General features: G+C 40.3%; 1 protein-coding gene across 1 annotated transcript in view; it reads right to left on the bottom strand.

The window, feature by feature from the left end:
* Window positions 1-1,424: 1,424 nt before the first annotated feature.
* The window catches only part of GALNT1 (polypeptide N-acetylgalactosaminyltransferase 1), a 75,790-nt gene continuing 55,099 nt past the window's right edge, over window positions 1,425-22,115 (bottom strand). The window contains exons 7-12 of the mRNA XM_040264867.1: window positions 21,847-21,964; window positions 20,194-20,374; window positions 19,058-19,197; window positions 10,228-10,326; window positions 9,618-9,752; window positions 1,425-3,640 (exon numbers count right to left, since the gene is read on the bottom strand). Coding sequence (XP_040120801.1) covers window positions 3,494-3,640; window positions 9,618-9,752; window positions 10,228-10,326; window positions 19,058-19,197; window positions 20,194-20,374; window positions 21,847-21,964 — 820 coding nt within the window. The 3' untranslated portion in view covers window positions 1,425-3,493. The remainder of the gene's footprint in view (window positions 3,641-9,617; window positions 9,753-10,227; window positions 10,327-19,057; window positions 19,198-20,193; window positions 20,375-21,846; window positions 21,965-22,115) is intronic.

The raw sequence follows: 22,115 nt of genomic DNA, 5'->3' as shown, positions 1-22,115 counted from the left end.
TAACCACTGGACCACCAGGGAAGTCCCATAATTTTGGTGAAATTTATCAGTTGATCTTTCATGGTTAACATCTCTTGTGTCCTGAGATGTCTGCCTATTTTAAGAGTCATGGAGATATTCTGTTTTCTTCCAGATTTGCTTTACCCTTCTCATTCATTTAGATCTGTGATCCACTCTGAGTAAGTATAGGCTGGTGAAAGCATCAGTGTTTGGTGTTTTCTCATTATCTCATGGGTATCATTATTCCAGCTCCAAATGAAAACACTTCCCCCTTACTTACTGAATTGTTTGTTGAAAAGTCAGTAATGATGTGTGTGGATCTATTTCTGGACTCTGTTCTATCCACTGATCTATTTGTCCTAACTTTAGTATCACACTCTCTTCATTTCTGTAGCTCTAAAGCAAGTCATACAATCAAGTAGTATAAAGTCTTCCAACTTTTTTTTCTTCCTTCTTCATGATTTTCTTGGCTCTTTCGGGTCTATTCCATTTCCATATTTATATATATTTGCCAGTTTCTACAAGAAAGCCTCATATTTTAACTTCATTGATTCTATAGATCAATTTGTGGCCAACCGAGATCTTAACATTATGCAGTTTTTCAATCTGTGAACATATAGATTACAGTTTTCTGTAGAAACTATTCTAGTTTCTCAACAGTGTTTTGTAGTTTTCTGGGTTGTACATCTGTTCATTGCTTTTAAGGTATTTGACTTCTTTGATGATAAACTGCATATTTAAAGTTTAATTCTCAATTGTCTGTGGCTAGTGTATAGACAGTACAACTGAGTTGCCTCACGTCCTCCAAAACTGTTAATTCTGGTAGGTTTATCAAACACACTTCAAGAAATCAGACAGTATGGGCAGTGTCGTAAGACATCTGATTTTCCAGAGTAAAAAGGGATTTGCCTTTTGTATACCTTTTTTCACAGTTATCCCCTCAGAAATAACGACCTTCTTTCTGATTTCCTTCTCCTTTGAAGAACATATAATTCTGGAGTTAAATTTTTTCTTGGTATAGTTGTTGAAAAATGGAGACAGCACCAAATCTTTACAGAGGAACCTTTGTTTTTCAACTGAATGTAGAACAGGGAAATGAGGACATGGCCTACATGCTGCCTCTTATTTGCAGAATGGTGAACAAAGTACTATTTTTCAAGATCCCAATTAGACCAGAAAGACATATTAAATTGGGTTGGGACTAGAGTAGGGTGAACAGATTTGTGAGATTTGAATTATCCTTAACTGTCATATTTATGAATTATTCACTGGTCAATAATCAAATCTTTTCATCATCTTTTTCCTTCATTCCTTTCTTCCCAATTTAATTTACAACAGGGAGTGCCATACTGCCTAATCTACAAATAGCTATAAACAACAGGGATCCATTTTTAACTTCAAATAAAACCAATATAAGGCACAACTATTCAGGAATATTTTATATTTTCAAAGTATTTAGGAATTCTTTAATTAGAAAAATAAAGGCAATGGGATTATCTATCAGGTTCTAAAAGTACCCATGAATGAAATCACTCACATCCCCCTCTTAAAAAAAACAACAACAACACAACAAAACCTTAAATCACATTGTTGGTAAGTTTTCTTACAGTAAGAAATAAGACCAACCTACACTAGGTACAAAATCCTGAAATTCTGAGCATGAAAATAATTTACTGATTAGACATCCGATTTATTCAAGCGTAAGGCCTACCAAAGAGAGAAACACAGCTCATGGAGTAGGGAAAAAAACCCCATCCAGCACTTGCTTTGTCTCAGATTTCCTGGGGACAGAATTTACGCATTCTGTACTACAGCTTCACTCTACAGCAGCCACATGTGCTTGGTATTCACCTGAATATGGTATGAGAAACTTTCTGTACACTCAACTTGGCAAGTATCATTAGTGATGCAACTTTCAGAAAGTCTTAGGCACAAGAAACAGCACTGCCTGCAGTGAGAGTCTCTGATAAAGAAAAGAATATCATTAAATATAATCTTACAAATAGGAAAATACCTGTAATTTTTGCCAATGGATTGCCTCACATATCAGGAAAAATGTTACAATTAGACTTTCTTTCCATGAGATTAAAACGCTAATTTAATTGATACTGAACTTTTAATTGATCCTCAGGTTATCTTGTATTTAAGATTGAAACAAGAAAACCGATGTACCCTAAGTGGAATTTAGGGAAGAAATGCAGGCCTGATAATATGGAATAACAGCTGCACTTCTTTGGTTAACTCATTAAAAAATGCCAATTAAACATTTTCAGTCAGATTTTATTAAAAAAAAAAAGCAGCAGATCAACATTACAATTCAAGAACCTAATCTAGATATGCACTCGACAATGAAGCCCATCCAAATATGGAGTGAAAAAATTTTTCCAAAAACCATCAAACGTATCATCTCCAAATACCCAAATTATAAATCACTTCTGCAGGCCTTCTGTTGAGTGGAATCATAAACAAAAACAGAAGATTTATTGCTGTGAAAACAAATCTGTAGTACAGTAGTATGAATCTTGGGTGTTAAGTAAGCATAATCAGTTGAATCAAGTTAGGAAGTTGAAACTCTAATAAGAAATTTGTGTGTGTGTGTGAGCAAAGTCTGTAAGCCAGTTGACCCAAGAACAACTGAGATATCTAACTTGTTCACTGAGACCAGACACCACTTTAAATCTCCATTTTTTGAAGGCAATTAAAAATGACAATTCCAACAGCCCACAAACCAAAAAAAAAAAAACTGCAGAAAGCAATTAAAACTACGTTCAAAGAGCCACTTTTTTCAGCTCAATTTCAGCACCCCAAGGAAAAAAACATCCATGACTATCACAGATGAAAACAGAATGAATGTCATTGGAATCAGTTATTTTTCCCCACTGAGGTATAAAATCTATATAGAAATTTGATACTATACTATAACAAATTGTACTTTTCATAGTTCTGTTTTAATTTCCTTTAAACCCTGTTTAATATAGTTTGTTTTTTAAATTGTTGTAAAAATGTTTTCATGATTCTGAATCTGGTTCCAGTTCTTTTTCATTTATTTTTATATCAATATTTAATATACTGGCTACCAGTTCTAATCAGAAAAAAAAATCTTAGACATCTCTTCATTATGACAGCACATTCAGCAGAAATCACTGATGTGCAAGCAAACCATAAAAGGTGCAGCTCTCTGGAAAGCGCAGTTCGTAGATTGTTTCAGTCTGAGTATTCTTTATGATGATTCTTGATGAGCGACTCTTTCAATCTTGTAAACATCAGTGTGCACAGTCTCGCTACTACGTAGTTGCACGTCCTGGGACAGGAAGGCTGGTTCACAGCTAGTGGAAGCGAGGGCAGTCTATAAAGTTTTAATGGCTGATAAACCTTACATCCTGCAGAAGGAAAGCACTTTTCCTTTTTTTTGCTACTTAAGAATGTGGCAGAAATGTATGCTGAGGTAGCCCAGTCAGTCCTTACGTTTTCCTTTTTTTGTGTAAATTTGGTCTTAGAATATTTCTGGAAGGGTGACGTTTCGAAGAAGCCACTGCTGGGATCGGCTTCCGTTGCAGTCTCTGATGCTGGGCACCTGGCTGTCCTCGTCTGTGGCTTTATCCAGGCACTGGTTACTGTTCACATGCTGCAGGGTCAATTTCTGAAAGAGACAGGAAACAAGTCTTAATGTGAACGTGGAAAACAGAAACCAAAGCACCTCCAAAGTCATATTTTTGTGATTATGAAGTTCCTCTGTAGAAAAGTGTTTTGTTTTGCAATATGAAATACAGATTATTTAAGACATTGGAGGAATGTATCTATGTAAAGACAGCAACGCTGGGGGGAGGCATGGGGACTACAGAGGATTATGCTAGAGCTGCGATCAGATGACCTTAATTCTAAGTCCCAATTCTGCTGTAAGCTCTGCAATACTGTGGGAAAATCCCTTTTTGTGCTTTGATTTCCTAAAACAACAACAAAGATCTTATTAGTGATTCCCAATTTAGGATCCTCAGCCTATTTTCCAAAAGGTACTTCAAAACTGCTTCATTTTCCCACAAGAAGGCCGTTCAAATTAACTCCGATTCCAAACTTGAAGTTCTTGGAAACTCAGGTCTTTCTGAAGACTAAACTCGTAAGATTTATAAAACAGTCCTTAATAAGTGGCTGACAGATATGACCATGTATCTTCCTCTCTACTTGTTCGCATTCCAGATCTGATGCTGTCATGTTGATTTTTAGGAAAATTTAAAAAAAAAAAAAAAGGACAGATGGGCATTAAGAGACACATACTGACCATACTAATATGATACCAAGCCCTGGTCAGGTGAAGAACTCCAAAGCAACTATGCAGGAAAGCTAATTACTTTACAATATTGTGGTGGTTTCTGCCATACATTGACATGAATCAGCCATGGTGTACATGTGTCCCCCATCCCAAACCCCCCTCCCACCTCCCTCCCCAGCCCATCCCTCTGGGTTGTCCCAGTGCACCAGCCCTGAGTGCCCTCCAGCTTTGAGTGCCCTCAGTTTCATGCATTGAACCTGGACTGGTCATCTGTTTCACATATGGTAATAGACATGTTTCAGTGCTATTCTTTCAAATCATCCCACCCTTGCCTTCTCCCACAGAGTCCAAAACTCTGTTCTATATATCTGTGTCTCTCTTGCTGTCTTGCATATAGGCTGTCATCGTTACCATCTTTCTAAATTCCATATATATATGCGTTAATATACTGTATTGGTGTTTTTCTTACAAGGCCTCTTTTGTACCTATTTGAACTTCAAACGAAGCAAAACCTGATGACTGTCTACAACACAACTATCTTAGCTTTCAGTCATTTCTTCTTCTGTGTTGTGACCCAAGCGGAAGTTGACAAAGGGCAGTGCACATTCGCAGATGTCACAGTTTACTATCAACACCGCCTTCAGGATTAGACACTTAATCCTTATAAATGCTTCAATAAGACGTGGAAGAGTCAGCATGGCTGTGGCTGGTTTTACTTCTATGCACATGCCGTGTAGTTTATGGGTTGAGGGGATGGGCTCTGCAGTTAAGACATTTCTGGAGTGAACCCCAGATTTGTCACATACCAACGACATGCCCGGAAGCAAAACCCTCTCTGAGCCCCAGGTTCCTTATCGATGAAATGGGCGTGAGGAAACATTAAGACAGTGTGCAGAGAGCACGGCCAGCTCAGAGTCACTCGCTGTTGGAACGTTCCACAGCGTCCTGAGCAGCTGCGGACGGTCTGGCAGCCCCGAAAGCCGAAGGTCCCCACGCATACCACTGCTGCCAAGGCCTTTGGTCGTGTGTAGGACGAAAACAGAGCACTTTAAAAAGAACCCCTTCAAACATTCCACAGGCCCTTCAAAGCTTCTCTGGGTGGCCACCTTCATCAGGCCCATTGTCAGTATTAAAGTAAAACGCGTTATTTCACTTATTTAGAATCATTAAAATAAGCTCGTTAACAAAGAGGTTATTGATCCATGCTGGGTATTTACTCAAAATTAAGACAGAATCCCCCTAATTTCAGGGGGCTGCCACTCCCTTCAGGAGACCTGGCTGCTGGTAAGAAGCCCTGTTCAAGACACAGCTGTCTGGCTGCTGACCGCAGGAGAGAGTTCTGGGGCTTGTGACCGTGTAGGGACTGTGGCCACTGTAGGCAGCAGAGGTTCTGCCATCAATGACCAGCATCTGCACAGAAAAGGGGTTATGAAGGCAGTGGACTGACTGTAACCTCTGAAAGGAGAATAAAGCTATAGATATCACTGCATAAAAAATTTGCTGCTCCCTGCCTTTCAATGTAACTGTGATAAAATCTACATTTTCATTCCAGAAAGGACAGGTACAAGCAGTCAACGCAAAAGAGCCAAGTATCATAAACTCTGCAATATGTAATATAAACAAGACTTAAAAGATGTAAGAATATACACATATGGTATCATGCAAAGAATCCTTGTTCAAGAATCCCAGGTCTGTCTGAGATCTGGTAGCACTGTTTACCTGCTTGGTGACCCTGGGCAATTAATTTCTATTCTGGGCTTCAATATTTACATGTATTAAACAAGGTCCTGAATTTTATTTCTAGGATTCCTTTGAAATCTAAGATTTCACAACTTTAGGTTTAAATGATACACTACTGACGTAAATGTTATTTTTCCAGATTGCTATTTTCAACTGGAGGCAGCAGAACTCTGACGGGCCGTCCAGAGCTCCCTGTGCAGTCAGCCAAGTTGTGAGACTCCCGCTGCAGCCTAACTCCTCCTCTGCCCAGTTCTGCCATCTCCCTTTTCACAGGTGTTGATCTAAAGGGTGCTCCCTAATAAACATCCGAACACTAAGCTTGACCTCAGAGTGGAGCCTGCCTCCGAGAAAACCCAGCCTGCTTGCAAAATGCTCCAGGGCTTTTAAAACTTTACACTCGTAACTGGTTCTTTCAAAGTATTGTAAATCATCTCAAGCGCCTTAATTTCTAATCAAACATTTGCTTTTTGAAAAACTGTTGTGGTAGACTGTATAGGTTATACACAGTCTGCCAAAAGCCATTCCCACCCTCTGCCTCCCGGCTACATCATATCATAAAGACTGGAAAAGCAAATGCCTGCTTTCCCAGCCTCCCACAAAGCTGGTGGATCACTCTGAGAAGTTCTGGCCCATGAGACCTAGCAGAGACTGCTGCGGAGGATCCAGGAAAAGCTTTGGCTTTCCTGATAGAGAGGAATTCAAGGAGCAGCGCACCAGTTGTCTTTTCTTGCCTTGAGTTGGGAGTGACACCTTCTAGTGGCCACAAGAAAACGGCCGAGAATATTGCTGCATTGTTACCCCTGACAGCACTGTGTCACTGAATCCGCACCAGAAGCCACTTACCTCCAGACTTAAGGGAAACAACCCACTATTTGTTCATGCTACTATAAATAGGTTTCTGTTACCTATTTAAATATACTGTCATTTTTCAATAAATATATACAATTGGGAGGCTTTAAAAAATATTTTGGTTTCATGATGACTGTGGGGTGCCACTGATATCCACTGTCTGGAGTCAGAGATGCCATATATCCTTTAGTACCTGGGGCAGTTACACCCAACGTGGCAGCAGCATGCACCATGGAAAACTCCAGAAAAGAATATTCAGTCCATTTCCAACAGTCTGCTCACATACATACATATACGTGTGTGTGTGAGACATGGTCTCTATCCTCTAGGCTCCAACTAATAGAGGAGAAAAAGACTGGTAGACAAATATTAAGGTTGGTGCAAAAGTAACTGCAGTTGCATTGTTGAACTCTATTTGTTATTAGAATACAATCTTTTTAAAGCACATTTCTTGTTCTGTTTGCTAATGACTTACTACTTGCTGTGTATTTTATATTATTCTAGAATAGGGTGATGATATTAGACAAAAAGCAGATTCAGGGGATTTTCTTAATCAAGTTCAAAATGGGTTGTAAAATAGCACAGACAACTTGCAACATCAACAAGGCATTTGGCCCAGTAACTGCTAATGAATATACAGTGTAGTGATGGTTCAAGAAGTTTTGCAAAGGAGACAACAGCCCTGAAGATGAGTGCAGTGGCTGGCCATCAGAAGTTGATGACACCAATTGAGAGGATCATTAAAGCTGATCCTCTCAGCTACTACATGAGAAGTTGCTTCATTTGGCATCTGAAGCAAAGTGGAAAAGTGAAAAAGCTCAATAAGGGGTGCCTTCATGAGCTGACCGCAAATCAAAAAAAGTTATTTTGAAGTGTCTTTTTCTCTTATTCTATGCAACAATGACAAATCATTTTTTGATCAGATTGGGAAGTGCATTGAAAAGTGTATTTTATATGACAATTGGAGATGACCAGCTCAGTGGCTGCATCGAGAAAGAACTCCAAGCACTCCCCAAAGCAAAACCTGCACCAAAAAAAGGTTATGGTCACCGATTGGTGGTCTGCTGCTGGTCTGATCCACTGCAGCTTTCTCAACCCTGGCAAAACCATTACATCTGAGAAGTATGCTCAGCCCATGATGAGACGCACTGAGAACTGCAACGCCTGCAGCCAGTGTTGGTCAGCAGAAAGCGCCCAATTTTCCATGACAATGCCCGACCACACGTTACACAGCTAAGGCCTCAAAAGCTGAATGAACTCGGCTACCAAGTTTTGCCTCATTCGCCATATTTATCTGACCTCTCGCCAACCGACTACCACTTCTTCAAGCATCTCAACAACTTTTTGCAGGGAAAACACTTCCATAACCAGGAGGAGGCAAAAAATGCTTTCCAAGAGTCTGTTGAATCCTGAAGCATGGATTTTTATGCTACAATAAACTTATTTCTCATTGGCAAAAATGTGTTGATTGTAATGGTTTCTGTTTTGATTAATAAAGATGTGTTTGAACCGAGTTGTAATGATTTAAAATTCACGGTCTGAAACCGCAATTACTTTTTCACCAACCTAATAACTACAGAGAAGCACAAAATCACAGGGGTCAGAAACAATTATACTTAAGACAAAGAGAGCTAATTTCTGGCTGAGGGTGATGTCAACTCTGGGCCCTCAAGAACAGGCGGGATCTGTCAGGCACAGGGAATAGTATGACCTTAAATATAAAGTAGGAAAGAACTGGATATGGTCGGGGAATAGCTGGTCGAAGATGAAAGTAGACCAGGATTTGTATGTGACATAGTGTAAGCAGAAAAGACAGCCAAAGTCAAAACTTGGTTTGGATCTCATTTAAGGGGTACGGTGAAGCAGGCCGAAGAGAGAAAGCTGTTTGAAGAAACTGAACAGGAGTCCATCTATAGGCAACAGGAAGAGGATTTTGAAAACGTATCTGCTTAGCAGTCGTAAATGCTATAGAGAAGTTAAGCACAAGAGATGTGAAAGCTCTGGCTTTGTATCCAGAGCTGTTTCTGCAGTGTCAGGCCAAGGCAGGAGCCAGGGTTGAAGAACCAGAGGCCTGCGTGTCAGCCATTCACTCGCCGTCATACAACACAAGAGAAGAGTAGGATGGTATGCAGAAAATGAAGTAGCAACAAAAGTCTGTCCCAACGTGAAGAGAAGAAAGCCAGTGCTGGAAGCAGAGAAAAACCACCAGAGAAACCCATCCTGAAGATGCCGGTGCCGGCTCCAGAACGGGAGAGCACAAGCATCAGCTGGGAGGTTAGTCAGGTACGAGGAAAGGAAGGGAGGTTTACTGGAGAGGCTCTGCGTCCTCTCTGTGAGCACCACACCCGGGCGGTGGGGAGGGGGCACAGCTCCAGAGGAGAGCAAAGATAAAGTCACTGACAAATAGGAGGAGCCAGAGAATTTCATTAATGAAACCTACATGTTTAATTCAGTAATTTTAAAAGCCTCCTTACTGTTCCACTTCCACCACACTGGACGGCAGAGCTTGAGGACACACAGAGGGCAGAGTGTGTAGTAACCCAAGGACCCAGGACTGGAGTCAACACTAATTACTGGACAGATTACAACATGTGTGTTTTAAGTTATATTGCGTTTCCTGTCAATTTTGGGAGTATAATAACAATTTGATTTATAGTATGCAGACTCCATAAGAATTCATTTTTTTAGATATGAAGTAGTTTATATAGTATACCCTATGACACACACTTTTATTCCTATTTTCAACTGGAATATAACTTACCACCGGGTCATACTCCCAAAGCTGGTTGCCTTTTAGGTGGTGGCATTTGAGCATTGTGACTGGGCCATTAAGTTTGGAGACATCCAAGCAAAGGTCATCTGTTCTAATTTCTTTGTTGGCAGTGTAAGAGAAAACCTGATAAACAAAAACGCACATATAAGCTTTAACAGCAAAGTAAGTTAGTGTTTTATGTACCCAAGGATCTGGCAGGGAAAAAACAAGTACTGAAAATAAATGCTTTTTGAACTTTTATTAGTATAATAGAGAACAAATGACTCAGAAAAGCCATCACTATTTTTGCAGAGAAGAAAAAATGACCTTAAGTTCTCTGTATACACTGAGTTTATTGTCAAGGGTTGTCATCTGTTTGACTAAAAAGGGCAAAATAAATCTCATGTACAATAATGTAAATACAGTTCTCACAAAGGGCCGTTTACAAATGTTTCATTTTAAAGACAGTCATTAGATTGAAGGCTCCATTCTTCGAAAGGTCTTTATTATTTGCTCTTTAGAGGTAGGAAAATGTTTCCTGAATGATATCATGAGACAAAAAGGGAAGATTAAAACAAATCCAAAAAGTATCCCTTTAAAGCTTTACTAAAATACTCACCTGATTACCTCCCATACCATGACAGTTAAAAATTCCAACTTTTTCATTCTCTTTTCTAGCCATGTTATCTAGACATTGATTTGTTTCCACATTTCGTATCTAGGGGAAAATGAAAAATGAAAACACCACGAGTTAGAGAGGTTCACTAGACAGACACGTACAGATCTACACACACATTAAAACTGATTCAAACTTCCCACTAAATCTTTAATTCCTGAGGCAAGGTCTATGAGTTGGGAGCGGGGGGGAACATCATGGCCTAAGATTCTGTGGTCTAAAAAGCTCTTAACTATTTATATAATAATTTTTGTGCTTCAAGGAGAAATCCTTTAAGTTCTTCTTTCTTTCTTTTATCCCAAGCTGTTCTTCTGGAATTTGTATTTAACTCAGTAAGCTCCACTTTGCCTAATAATTTTAAAGCAACCGAACAACTCCCTGTGGACACTGTTTGCCACCATGATAAGGGGGCAGTATTTTTGTTAACTACTTTGATGACTTCTTAGGAGATTTAAGGTAGGTATTTTCTAAGCAAAGAACCAAGAACTTGGCTTGACTGGGAAGCCTATGCATACTGCAGTGCAAACACCACTCTTCTGTTAGATATCTGTCTATTACTGTAAAAAGCTGAATCAGTCATCAGAATTAGGAAGAGTATTTTAAGCACTGTTCCTTGATATTTGTTTCTCTCTGAACCACTGTAGTTTAAAAGCATATGGCAAATTAACAGACATTTGTAAAGTCCCAAACCTGTTCTCACCCGTTAGCAGGTAAGCCAGAAGAGAAGTGCGGGACAAACTACATGCTCTGCATATGGAAGGTTGTGTGTGATAGATAACATGGCAGTAAAGCTAAAACCACAAATAACTCATTTATTTTCATAAACGTGTGCTGCCTACATATTATTCTGCTATTTTAATAAGGCACTAACAAGTCCAGATGCATTTTTTTTCATTTAAAGATACAATAGAGATAAAATAGTCTAAGTATGAATAACTATTATTCCCAGAGGGTCAGAATAAGAACTAGGGCTTTGACCTAAGAGAGGGGCCTCAGTTTAAGTCCAAATGATCCAGACCCTCTGAGGACAATTTCCTAAGCGTGACTAGGCAGCCCTATGCTGAGGCTGGGTGAGACAGGGCATCCATGTACCTGCTCTGGAGTCCAGCACAGAGTGGACTTAGAAACAGTAATCATCTGCACCGCTGCCTTACCACCAGTCACCTCCATCTGGCCATTCCATCAAAACCCCAAATTCAGTTCAAGCAAATACAGGATTTTCCAAGTCTTTAATGCTAACATTTCTTTACCTGAACATTTTGACATAACCCTGCCACTCCTGACTCTGAGGAGACTCCTGGATATAACATATCACATCAGTCTCCAGGAATTCTTTTACTGCATAATACACGTCATCTTTTTATCCATTATTTTAAAGCAGAAACCTATTACCTCATAAGTAGATTTTATAAAAGGTTTTATACTTAGATACAAATAGGCATGAAAGACATCTTTCTGCACCTCAGTAGGTAGTCAATTAATACTTGATCGCAGCTCTCTTACATGATAAAAAATTTAGTTCCAATTTTGACAAGATGAGTCTTTATCTCATATATCCATATAAATTGATTATTTCCTTATACTGTTGAAAAAGTTACCAATCCCCAGTCCTACATTTTCATTTTTTTTTCTTCCAAATATAGACACAGAGGTTTCTGAAGACAGGTAGTAAACGTCACAGAAATGATGAGGGAAGAACCAACATCACTGTCAGCTTCTCCCTCTCACACGAGATGATTTTTTGGTTAAATACTTACCTTTTACCAAACTGAATATGAATCAAAATTTAAAAAGTACAATTCTCAAGTGTAACTGGACTCCCTATCACTCTGTAACTATCTTATATCAACTTTAGCGATTCTGTTACCATAACTGATGTTGCTAACAATTATAGCAAATAAAGTACACTTACTCTGCACTAGGCATTGTTCTATGAGTTTTACCTGTGACACCTTATACTATTTTATCCATTTCTAAGAACAATTCTGGATTGTTTTCTGACATAAGAGGTCTGGGCCTCCCTCCCTTGAGGATACTACTAACAACTAGATGTGAGAAGTAGAGTTCTCCAAGGACTGGAAACCATGGCTTCGCAACACCTGTCTTGTGGCAATGAACCCTGATCAGCAGGAAGTGGCCCCACTAAGATGGGTGGTCAGGCACTGAATGGTCAGTCCTCTGCTGGGGCTTGACGGCACTGCTCCACAAAAGCGCAGGGGAAGCCTCGCACACTCAGTGAGAAAGCACTTCTGTAGAAGGGCAGCTGTAATGCTTGGTCCCTGGGCAGAGGGGAATCTGTCTGGCTTAACATGTAAGTGGCATCTCTGAGTTGCTCTCCAGGCAGTTTTTCCATATGCTAATTGCTAGAGAAGACACTTTTCAGGGAATATCCTCTTCCTTTGTAGGAATACATGTGGGCTACCTCACCTATGGAGTGTGCGAGATGATTTTTTGAGCACATGAAAAACCAGGATGACTAAGGGTGAGTTTTGGGAACAGTTCTATCCTTTATGATGTCAAGAGGCAGTAGATCATTTAATAGGCTGGTTTGGTGGGAGTTAATTTTGGAGCCTTTGGAAGAAGAAAAAATTAGGGACAAACATTTTTAAAGAAGTGTTGGATTAGATGTTCAAAACTGTAGTTCTATACACAGCCTTAAGGCTATGTAACCAGTCAGCGGCTTTCCAGCGAACTATGGAAGGTAGAAATGGTGGTGATATATACTTGTTTCAATGTTCATAGTAGAATAGAAATAAGTACCAGACTTGTTTACTCAAAATTCGACACTTAAAATCATAACGATATCTGAAGTATGCGGTCGGGGACAATGGCCACACTTTCAAGGTTTCTGGAGGCGGACGGGTAGGCGTGAGAGCTTAGGGTCGGGGGACGTGCAGGGCTGGGCCTCATCACTAGCCATGTGACCTTGCAGGTCAGTATCCTAAGACAGTGATTCCCAAAACTACGATCTGCACAACAGTATCTGCCATTAAACAAAGGATTTTGTGATCAAGTATGTTTAGGAAATACTGGATTAACACCCCCAACTCAATGGACATGAGTTTAAGCTCTGGGAGTTGGTGATGGACAGGAAAGCCTGGCATGCTGCAGTCCATGGGGTCGCAGAGTCAGACAGGACAGTGACTGAGGTGGACTAACAAATTTAAATAGATTTTCTTTACTGAACAACTTCTCAAAACCTTTCAACAGACTCTTGGTAGGGTGGGGACTGAAGGTACAGAAGAATATAAGATATCAAGAGCAGCAATTCCCAAATATTTTTGGCCATAAAATCCACCTCTCCTCCCCTATCTCTTGAGAGACATCAGACATCAGCAGGAGAAGTTGCTGTAAAATCTCATTTTCTCATCTGTAAGCAAGGTAACAGACACAGAACCAGAAGAAACTGATACCCAGTAGGCCCACAATAGCTACTCATTTTCCTTCCTTAGCTTAGGTATACACAGCTGTCACTAAAATGTTATTTTCCACCTTACAAGTTGAGGATTGTGAATGTGAATGAAACCAGGCAAGAAATCAGAGCCTCAGTTTCTCGGTTTCTGCTAGTCTCCCCCAGAATTCTGGCACCTCATTAGGGGGGACGGTGAAAGTAATTAAAGGTATTTTAGGATTTACTACTAAGGAATCTAGACTTACTTTTTCACTCTCTCCTGTGAGAATCATGAGTAACACTGGTTAGGCATGAGAAAGAGCATGAGTGTCAGTGGTTATGAGCACAAGCTCTCATGCCAGACTGCTTGTGTTCAAACCCTGTCTCTTCCATTTTGTGGCTACACCTGAGCCATGCTGATTAAACCACTTCTCTGTGCCTTAACTGACTGACTCGTAAAGGGGGGGATAACAGCATATATATCTCAGAGTGTTGGGAAAATGAGTTAATATTCATAAAGCATCAGACAGATGCTTGACATGAAGTTCATGCTCAGAAAATTTTAGGGTGCAAAAGCAAATGGTCAGTCCTTAACACTGGTTAAACTGTAAAAGACTGGATTACTTGCTTTCTGTGGCTATTGTTTGGACAGTTCAACTCCTGCATTAACAATGATTAGATATCACCATGAAACACATTTATTCAGTTTCAGGTCCTACCAGAGCTATAATTTAGAGTGGGATTTCATGAACCCAGACACATTAAATGTACACCTTCTGATTTCTTTCTGCTCTAAAATCCTTGACTTCAAGTTTCCTTGGGCCCTTATAAGATGACAAGTGATCCTTGATGGGCTAAGTTCTAGTCTCTGGGGAAGGAAAGCTCACACAGGAGGAGCTATGATCATAAGCACAAGCTCCCTGCTGCACTGTGGTGGGTGCTTATAAACAACCCTAGTCCCCACACCAGCACTTCATACCAGCGTGGCCTGGTATGAAGGGCATAAGTGCTTAAAACCAGCTGTTACTAAGGCAATAACAAGCAGGACAGAGAGGGTAAAATCTGTTCTTTATACACAAAGCCAGCTGGCAAGAGGCAGGTAAAGGGCAAGCTTGCCTTGGCAATCAGCTACTGTGGGTTAGACAAGTAGCTCTTTGTAATAAGCCTATATTCTGACCTAGCTGACAATGCCTAAGTGTTGTCCAAAACTGGGTCGGTTCAGAGAAAGAAAGAAAGAAAAAAAAAGCTCCTCAACCTTTATTCTAAAGGTGCTGTGCTGTGCTAAGTCCCTTCAGTCATGTCTGACTCTTTGCCACCTTATGGACTGAAGCCTGCCAGGCTCCTCTGTCCATGGGATTCTCTGGGCAAGAAAGAATACTGGAGTGGGCTGCCATGCCCTCCTCCAGGGGGGTCTTCCCCACCCGGGGATTGAACCAGCGTCTCTTACATCTCCTGCATTGGTGGGTGGGTTCTTTACCACTAGTGCCACCTGGGAAGCCCCAGTTAGAGGTAAGCACTGCTATCAGCCTTCCCATGGCCTCACCCACGCTGGGCCCTCCTTGACTGGAATGAGGCTACAGCAAAGAGAGCAGGTGCTCACTAAGGAGGCAAGGAACTCCGCATACCCCTCGTGTGTGTGAGGTGACTTCCTTAAATCACAACAAAGTTCAGAGGCAGGGAGCTCACTGCAGGCCTGAAGCAGCCTCGCTAACTACCAAGGACGGACACGGGCGTCCACCCTTGCTCTGGCTCTGGAAATGCTGTGGCCAGGCGGCTCCTCACCACCCTGCAGCTCCCCTGTGACCTATTTGCTCCACCACGTCCTATTAATCCTTTTCTGTTTTATGTCTTCCCCTCTTTACCCAAACCCCCATCGCCAACAATCCCCCTTCACTCTCAGCCCACAATCTCGTGTTCAGCTGAAGAATCAAGTCACCAGACAGCTTCCTCTCATGTCCACCTCGAAGTTCCAGCTTCCAGCCCTCAACCCACAGTTCACTTTACTTGGGCCCACTCCTCTTCCTTCCTTCCTGGTGCAGTGGAGGACTGCCTTCTCCCCCCACCACCTCCCAACTTGTGCATCAGAACTTACCACAACCCCCCTCCATGTGACTCCAGCCATCACTGGCTCTTTCCTAGCATCTTCAAATTTTCTCCTTTGTATCACTGCCATCAGCACCATTTCATCTTAGTAAAAATAAACAGAAAAACCCTTCTTTAACCCCATTTACCCCTCCGGCTACCACTCACTTCTCTGTTCACCTTTACAGCACAATTTCTTGTCCATGCTTCTCATCTCTACTTCTTCCCCTAATCTCCTATGAAGCCATCAGAGATCCTGCCCCTCCCAATCTCCAGGGGAACCCGCCTGACACAGTGAGAGGGAGCTTCCGGACAACGTCTCCCTCACCAACCCAGGGGCCAGTTCTCAGGACTCATCTTCCTCCCTTCTCTGCAATGCTCCACACAGTCAATCTCTTCCTCTTTCTTAAAGCAAGTCCTTCACTTACTGGCACATCATTCTCCTGGGTATCTTCCTATTTCAATGCCTGCTCCTTCTCAATCTTTTTAGCTGACTCCCTCTCACCTTCATAAGGTCTAAATTTGGGGTTTTTTAATGTCTTATGCCTCACTCCTTCCCTCTCGTCCATCTACATTCACTCACCCCAAGGTGCTCTCATCAAGTTCTGTGGTTTTAAAAACCACCTATACACTGACAACCCCTAAATTTAGATCTCCATCCCACACTTTCACCCAAACTGCATTTTTTTTAATCCAACTACCTACCTAAAGATAGGAAACCATAAACAAAACAAAAAGACAATCCACAGAATAGGAGAAAATATCTGTACATGATGCCATTAACAAAGGATTTAGTCTCCAAAATTTACTAACAATTCATGCAGCTATCAAAAAGCTAACGACTCAGTCAAAAACTGTGCAGAAGACCTAGACAGACATTTCTCCAAAGACACACAGATGGCCAAGAAAAGTGATATCATTTGGTATTTGGCTTGATGGTCAGCACATGAAAAGATGCTCAACATCACTAATTACTAGGGAAATGTAAATCAAAAGTATAATTAGGAACTATGTCACACTGGTCAGACCAGCCACCATTAAAAAGTCATAACAAGTGCTGGAGATGGTGTGGAGAAAAGTGACCCCTCCCTACACTGGTGGTGGGAATGTAAACTGGTATACTACTATGGAGAACTGTATGGAGATTCCTCAAAAACTAAAAACAGAGTTGCCATATGGTCCTGTAATTCCACTACTAGCTATATATCTGGAGAAAACTGTAATTCAAAACACGCACCCCAGTGTTCACGGCAGCACTGTTTACAATAGCTAAGACCTGGAAGCATCCTAGATGTCCTTCAACAGGTGAGCAGATAAAGAAGATGCGGTAGATATATACAGTAGAAAAAAGAATGAAATAATGCCATGTGCAGCAACATGGATGGATGCAGAGACCATCAAGCCAAATACCAAATGATATCACTTATATGTGGAATCTACAATATGACACAAAGGAATTTATCTATGCAACATAAACAGACTCATAGTCACAGAGAACAGATTTGTGGTTGCCGAGGGGAAGGTGTGAGGAGGGATGGATTGGGACTGTGGGATTAGCAGATGCAAACTATTATATATAGAATAGATAAACGACTGCAGAGCACAGAGAACATATATTCAATATGCTGTGATAAACCATAATGGAAAAGAACATAAAAAATAATGTATATACACGTATGTATCACTGAATCACTTTGCTGTACAGTAGAAACACAACACTGTCAATCGATGATATGTCAATAAATTAAAACAGAAACCGTCCACATCTCCTGGTGCTTAGCAGACAAATTCCTGCTAGAAAGAGACTTGAAGAAATAACAACTGGTCCTCCCACAGAAAAAGGTGAGAGGCTAAAGTACTAATGTCAAAACCTCAGAAAGGCAAACCTGTCAGGGCTGAGGAGACAGAGACTCCTCCGTGCGATTACTCAGAAACTTTGAAAGACCAGGCCTAAGGAGCATACCTGAGCTGGAAGTGAACCAAGTCTTTATACAACTGCAGTCCAGCCCCATCTAGCTCAGTCTCTGTTACAGACTGAACCGTGTCCCTTCAACTTCACATGCTGGAGTCCTAACCCCCATTACGCTCAGAATCTGACATCATTTGGAGACAGGTTCTTTACAGAGGGAGTCAAATTGAAATGAGGTCATTAGCGTAGGCCATCCAGTGTGATTGGTGTCTTTAGTAAAAAGGGAAGATTTAGAGTCAGATGTGTACACAGGAGAACGCCATGTGAAGACGAAGGCAGAAATCAGGGTGATGCTTCCACACACCATGGAATACCACAGACTGTCAGCAAACCACCAGAAGCTAAAACGACGCAGGGGAGAGAGTCTTCCTCACAGGGCTCAGAAACCTGCCCACACTCTGATCTTGGATTTCTCGTCCTTAGAACCGCGAGACCATCCACTCCCATGTTCTGTGCCACTCAGTTTGTGGTATTTTACTACGGCAGCCCTAGGAAACTCCTGGGACTCCTGACTTGATCATACCCTTGGTCTAAGGGAAGGACCCATTTGGATTTCCTATACATAGCACAGCTTTGGCTGGAAGCAGAGTGACTGGCTACCGACAGTCTAGGAACACGGTAAGGACAGGGCACAGGAAATGCTCCCCTGAGGCCGCCCGGCAGTTACACCAGAAGGTGCAAGGGCAAGCCTCTTTCAAACCAGACCCTCCACTATGGGCATCCAAACTTCAAAAGCACAGCTAATTGTGCTGACTAATTATAAGCATTAATAAATAAACTAACAAGATTTGCTTCTGAATTCTAAGAGCAAAGACTAAAGTCATCATCAGAGTAAGCATGCTAACCCACAAGCCCAAATGGAGATTTGGGGCTCCAAAAGGAAAATAAACAGGTGTTAAAAACACAACTTATTATTATACAGTCTTTCTGGAAAAACTCAAGGAAACTGACAAGTTTCCTTGTCAGTTCTTTACAATTCTACTTTGAAGTTCCTCAAACTTTGATTCAATCTAGTTAATGTTAGGATATCACCTTCAGGAATATATGGTTTCAACAAAATGGACCAGTTTGTTAAAATAAGTCTGTTGAAGACATTAACATAACAAAAGTCCAACTGTGAAAGGTGAGAGGTAGAGCCTTATTTTAATAAAATACAACAGGATAAATTAATAAGACTGCAAGTTATGAGGCAGACTGTATCAGCTAACAAAGACTTTCCCATACTTGAGTTTAAGTAATTTTAACATACAGGTACTCCCTTGTTAGAAGTTTAACCTCTATTCTTTTTTCTACAAATCAGTGAGAACCACACAGAATACATTTTTTTTTACCTCTCCCAAAGAGAAATAGTGACGTGGAATCTGAGAATCAGGATAAATATTCTCTAGGTACCAAGAGAATGGTCTGCATTGGAGTTTGTGCCTTAGACCAAGTCTTGATGATATATCTCCATAATCTACCTTTGTAACACCTGGTAAAAGAAATAAGTCACTGAATTATTAATGTTCTGTCAGGTAATACATTTCTATTTGTATATTGCATCTAACAAGCCAAACAGGAAAAGCAATATCATTTTTGTGGTATACCACAAATCTACCTCCCAAGGTATAAAACAAGAAAATAATGTTTTCCAAAGAAAAATTAAATTCATATGAGAACAGTTTACATGCCAATACATACAAATGTAAGTTACATGGGATCACAAAACTTTAATATCTGCTAAGGCAAAAACAAAGATCAATTTTGCCCAAATATGAAACAGATGTTAAACAGAGCAATTGTTTCCAGTCAGGTATTTCTCACACAGGCTCCCTAAATTGTGCACCCACCCCCACCCCAACCCCAGACAGTCTTGTGGTGACTGAAGAGTATAGAATCATAATGTCAGGCAGATTTATAGTTGATGAAACAGCTGTTGCCACAAAACTCTGAAGAGCAGAGAAAAGCTCCTGGAGGCATGATACAGGGCATTGGCCTTGAAATACTTGACCATTTCATGTAAATGTTAAATGTTGCAGTTAGGTTTAAAAAAACAAAACAAAACATGGAAAGTACCTGGGCTAAAACAGTAATTTCTGCAATACTGGATCATGTATTATTATTGTTCCCCTGTGCGTGCTATGTCGCTTCAATTGTGTCTGATTCTTTGTGACCCTACGGACTGTAGCCCACCATGCTCCCCTATTCATGGGATTCTCCAAGCAAGAAGACTGGAATGGGTAGCCATTCCCTTCTCCAAGGGGTCTTCCTGATGCAGGGACTGAACCTGTGTCTCTTGTGTCTCCTGTGATGTAAATATTATACCAGGCTTTTGCTAAGCACTTTCTATACCATATGTAATTTCATTTATTCTTTACAACAACTCTGCTCAAAGCTTCTTTTCCACACCTTTTTACCTCTTCTCAGAATGCATTAGGATCAGACCAAGAAAGTTTGTCTTGTGTTTCTAATGCAAAACAATGCTAACCTGGAGAAATTATATAGAAGAAATTCTTGAATTCATCCATCCATACTTCTGCAAGTCGTCTGTTATTTTTATTGATAATCTGCCCTGTGCCTCCTGGAAACGTGTAGGGTGTAGCTTTCCGAAACACATGTCCAACATGTGAGCAAGTAACAATCTCCAAAGTTCCTCCACACTGCCAAATCTGGAAACAGCCGCAAAGAAGACCCGTTTTAAACATTGACAGTTTAAATAAAAAATTGTTCACATCTACTGAATTTCATGGCTGGAATTTCACAGAATCAAGGGTGTATGTACAGTAGAGCTCCTGCTACATGGTCCCAGAGTCAGTGCTTCCTCAATTTCTGGTTCAGATCAAACCAGAAGCTGAAGGTTAAATTCAGGAAAGACTTGAGGCCCAGAGCAGTGTTTTTTGCTAACTGCAGTCCATCAATCTTAAAAGGATCATAAAATTCAAATTTGATGAACTGCAACCAGCACTTAGTAACAAGGACATACTACTGTTTGATGAAATGTTTACATTATGGGCTGTGTGTATAATGTATTTATTAATATGGCTCATGGTCAAAAAACTTTTGACCATGGAGTGTTCAGTCAGGGCCCTATCTGTTCGTCCTTCTCCAAACCTGTGTCACAACCTATACATTAAATAGAACCTAGGACTCTCAACTTGTGGATTACTCATGAATTACTCAGTGGCCAGTGAGAGCACAGTCTAGTGTCTAGTGAGCATAAAAACAAAAAAAGGGGGTAAAAGAAAGATCATTAAGTGTGGTTTCACATCCTTAATCAGTTATCCTTCTACTCCTTTCAAAATACATTTTTCTGTAAGTTAAAAGTCTATTTACCTGTAGACTATTTTCAATTACATTGCTTTTTGAAAAGTCTTGACTTTATTAAATACTCAGTGTGCCCACTTTAACGTTTTCCCGGGATCATAAAGTGATATAGCCAAACAGGATCTCCAAGATGCTCTAGAGTCCAAACCTCTCCTCTTACAAAGAGCAAGGTGATCCATCAGGAATGCAGTAAGCTAGCAGGGTTAGACTTCTGTGCAGTTCACTATGGTTTCCAATAAGCCACGTGTCTAAAGTTCATTATTTTCAGAAATACACATCATTCTAAAAATAAGTTGATTTTTGTGAACATGAAATGCATAAGACTTAAGGCTGACTGGGTTAAATTAATTTAGAATAATTTAAGAATTATTTTGCCTTTTTCTTTTTATTGAAAAACAGAAAGCTGGTTAAGTGGCCAGGTTTAAATAACAGAGAACAATTCTCAAACCACAAGGACACAGCATATTAAAGAAGGTAAAATTATGTTTTTGGCAGTTAAGGAACAAAGTAGCATTTACTAACTACATGTTATTTTTATTTACTTTAGAGTTTGAATTACCTCCTTGAAAGTAAAGACAACTGGGGAATCCTGTGTAAATTCTACAGGTGGACTACTAATATAACTGAATTATTTGCTTAAAATACTTTAGAAAGAACCTTTAATAGTATCACCAAACTTTTTATGGGCTGAAGGCTGTGAAGTCTGATTAAACTCATATTAAATTCACTTTTTATTTTTTCTTTAGAAAGAACACGAATATTCAAAGCATATTCATATTTGAGGTTATACAGGTTACTTTTTTCAAAGGGAACTTACCCTAAAGGAAATTTCTAGGTTTTCTCCTCCCCAAATATCCATTCCAGCATCATATGTTCCAATTTCCTGAAAGTAATCTCTGTCTATTGAAAAAAGGCCTCCTGCCATTGTAGGTGTTCTGAAATTCAATCATAATACTATACTGTTAATTGCAACAATTTAAAGTTTACCATCAGTTTTTGTTTTTACAAGTAGTTTTATAACTGTTTATTTAACTATGGAATAAATGCTGATTCTCACACTCTTCAGAAACCTTCACAGGCACCAAG

Source organism: Oryx dammah, unplaced genomic scaffold, assembly GCF_014754425.2.
Source record: "Oryx dammah isolate SB20612 unplaced genomic scaffold, SCBI_Odam_1.1 HiC_scaffold_22, whole genome shotgun sequence".
NCBI classification, from domain to species: domain Eukaryota; kingdom Metazoa; phylum Chordata; class Mammalia; order Artiodactyla; family Bovidae; genus Oryx; species Oryx dammah.
This window is presented reverse-complemented; position numbering and strand designations above follow the sequence as displayed.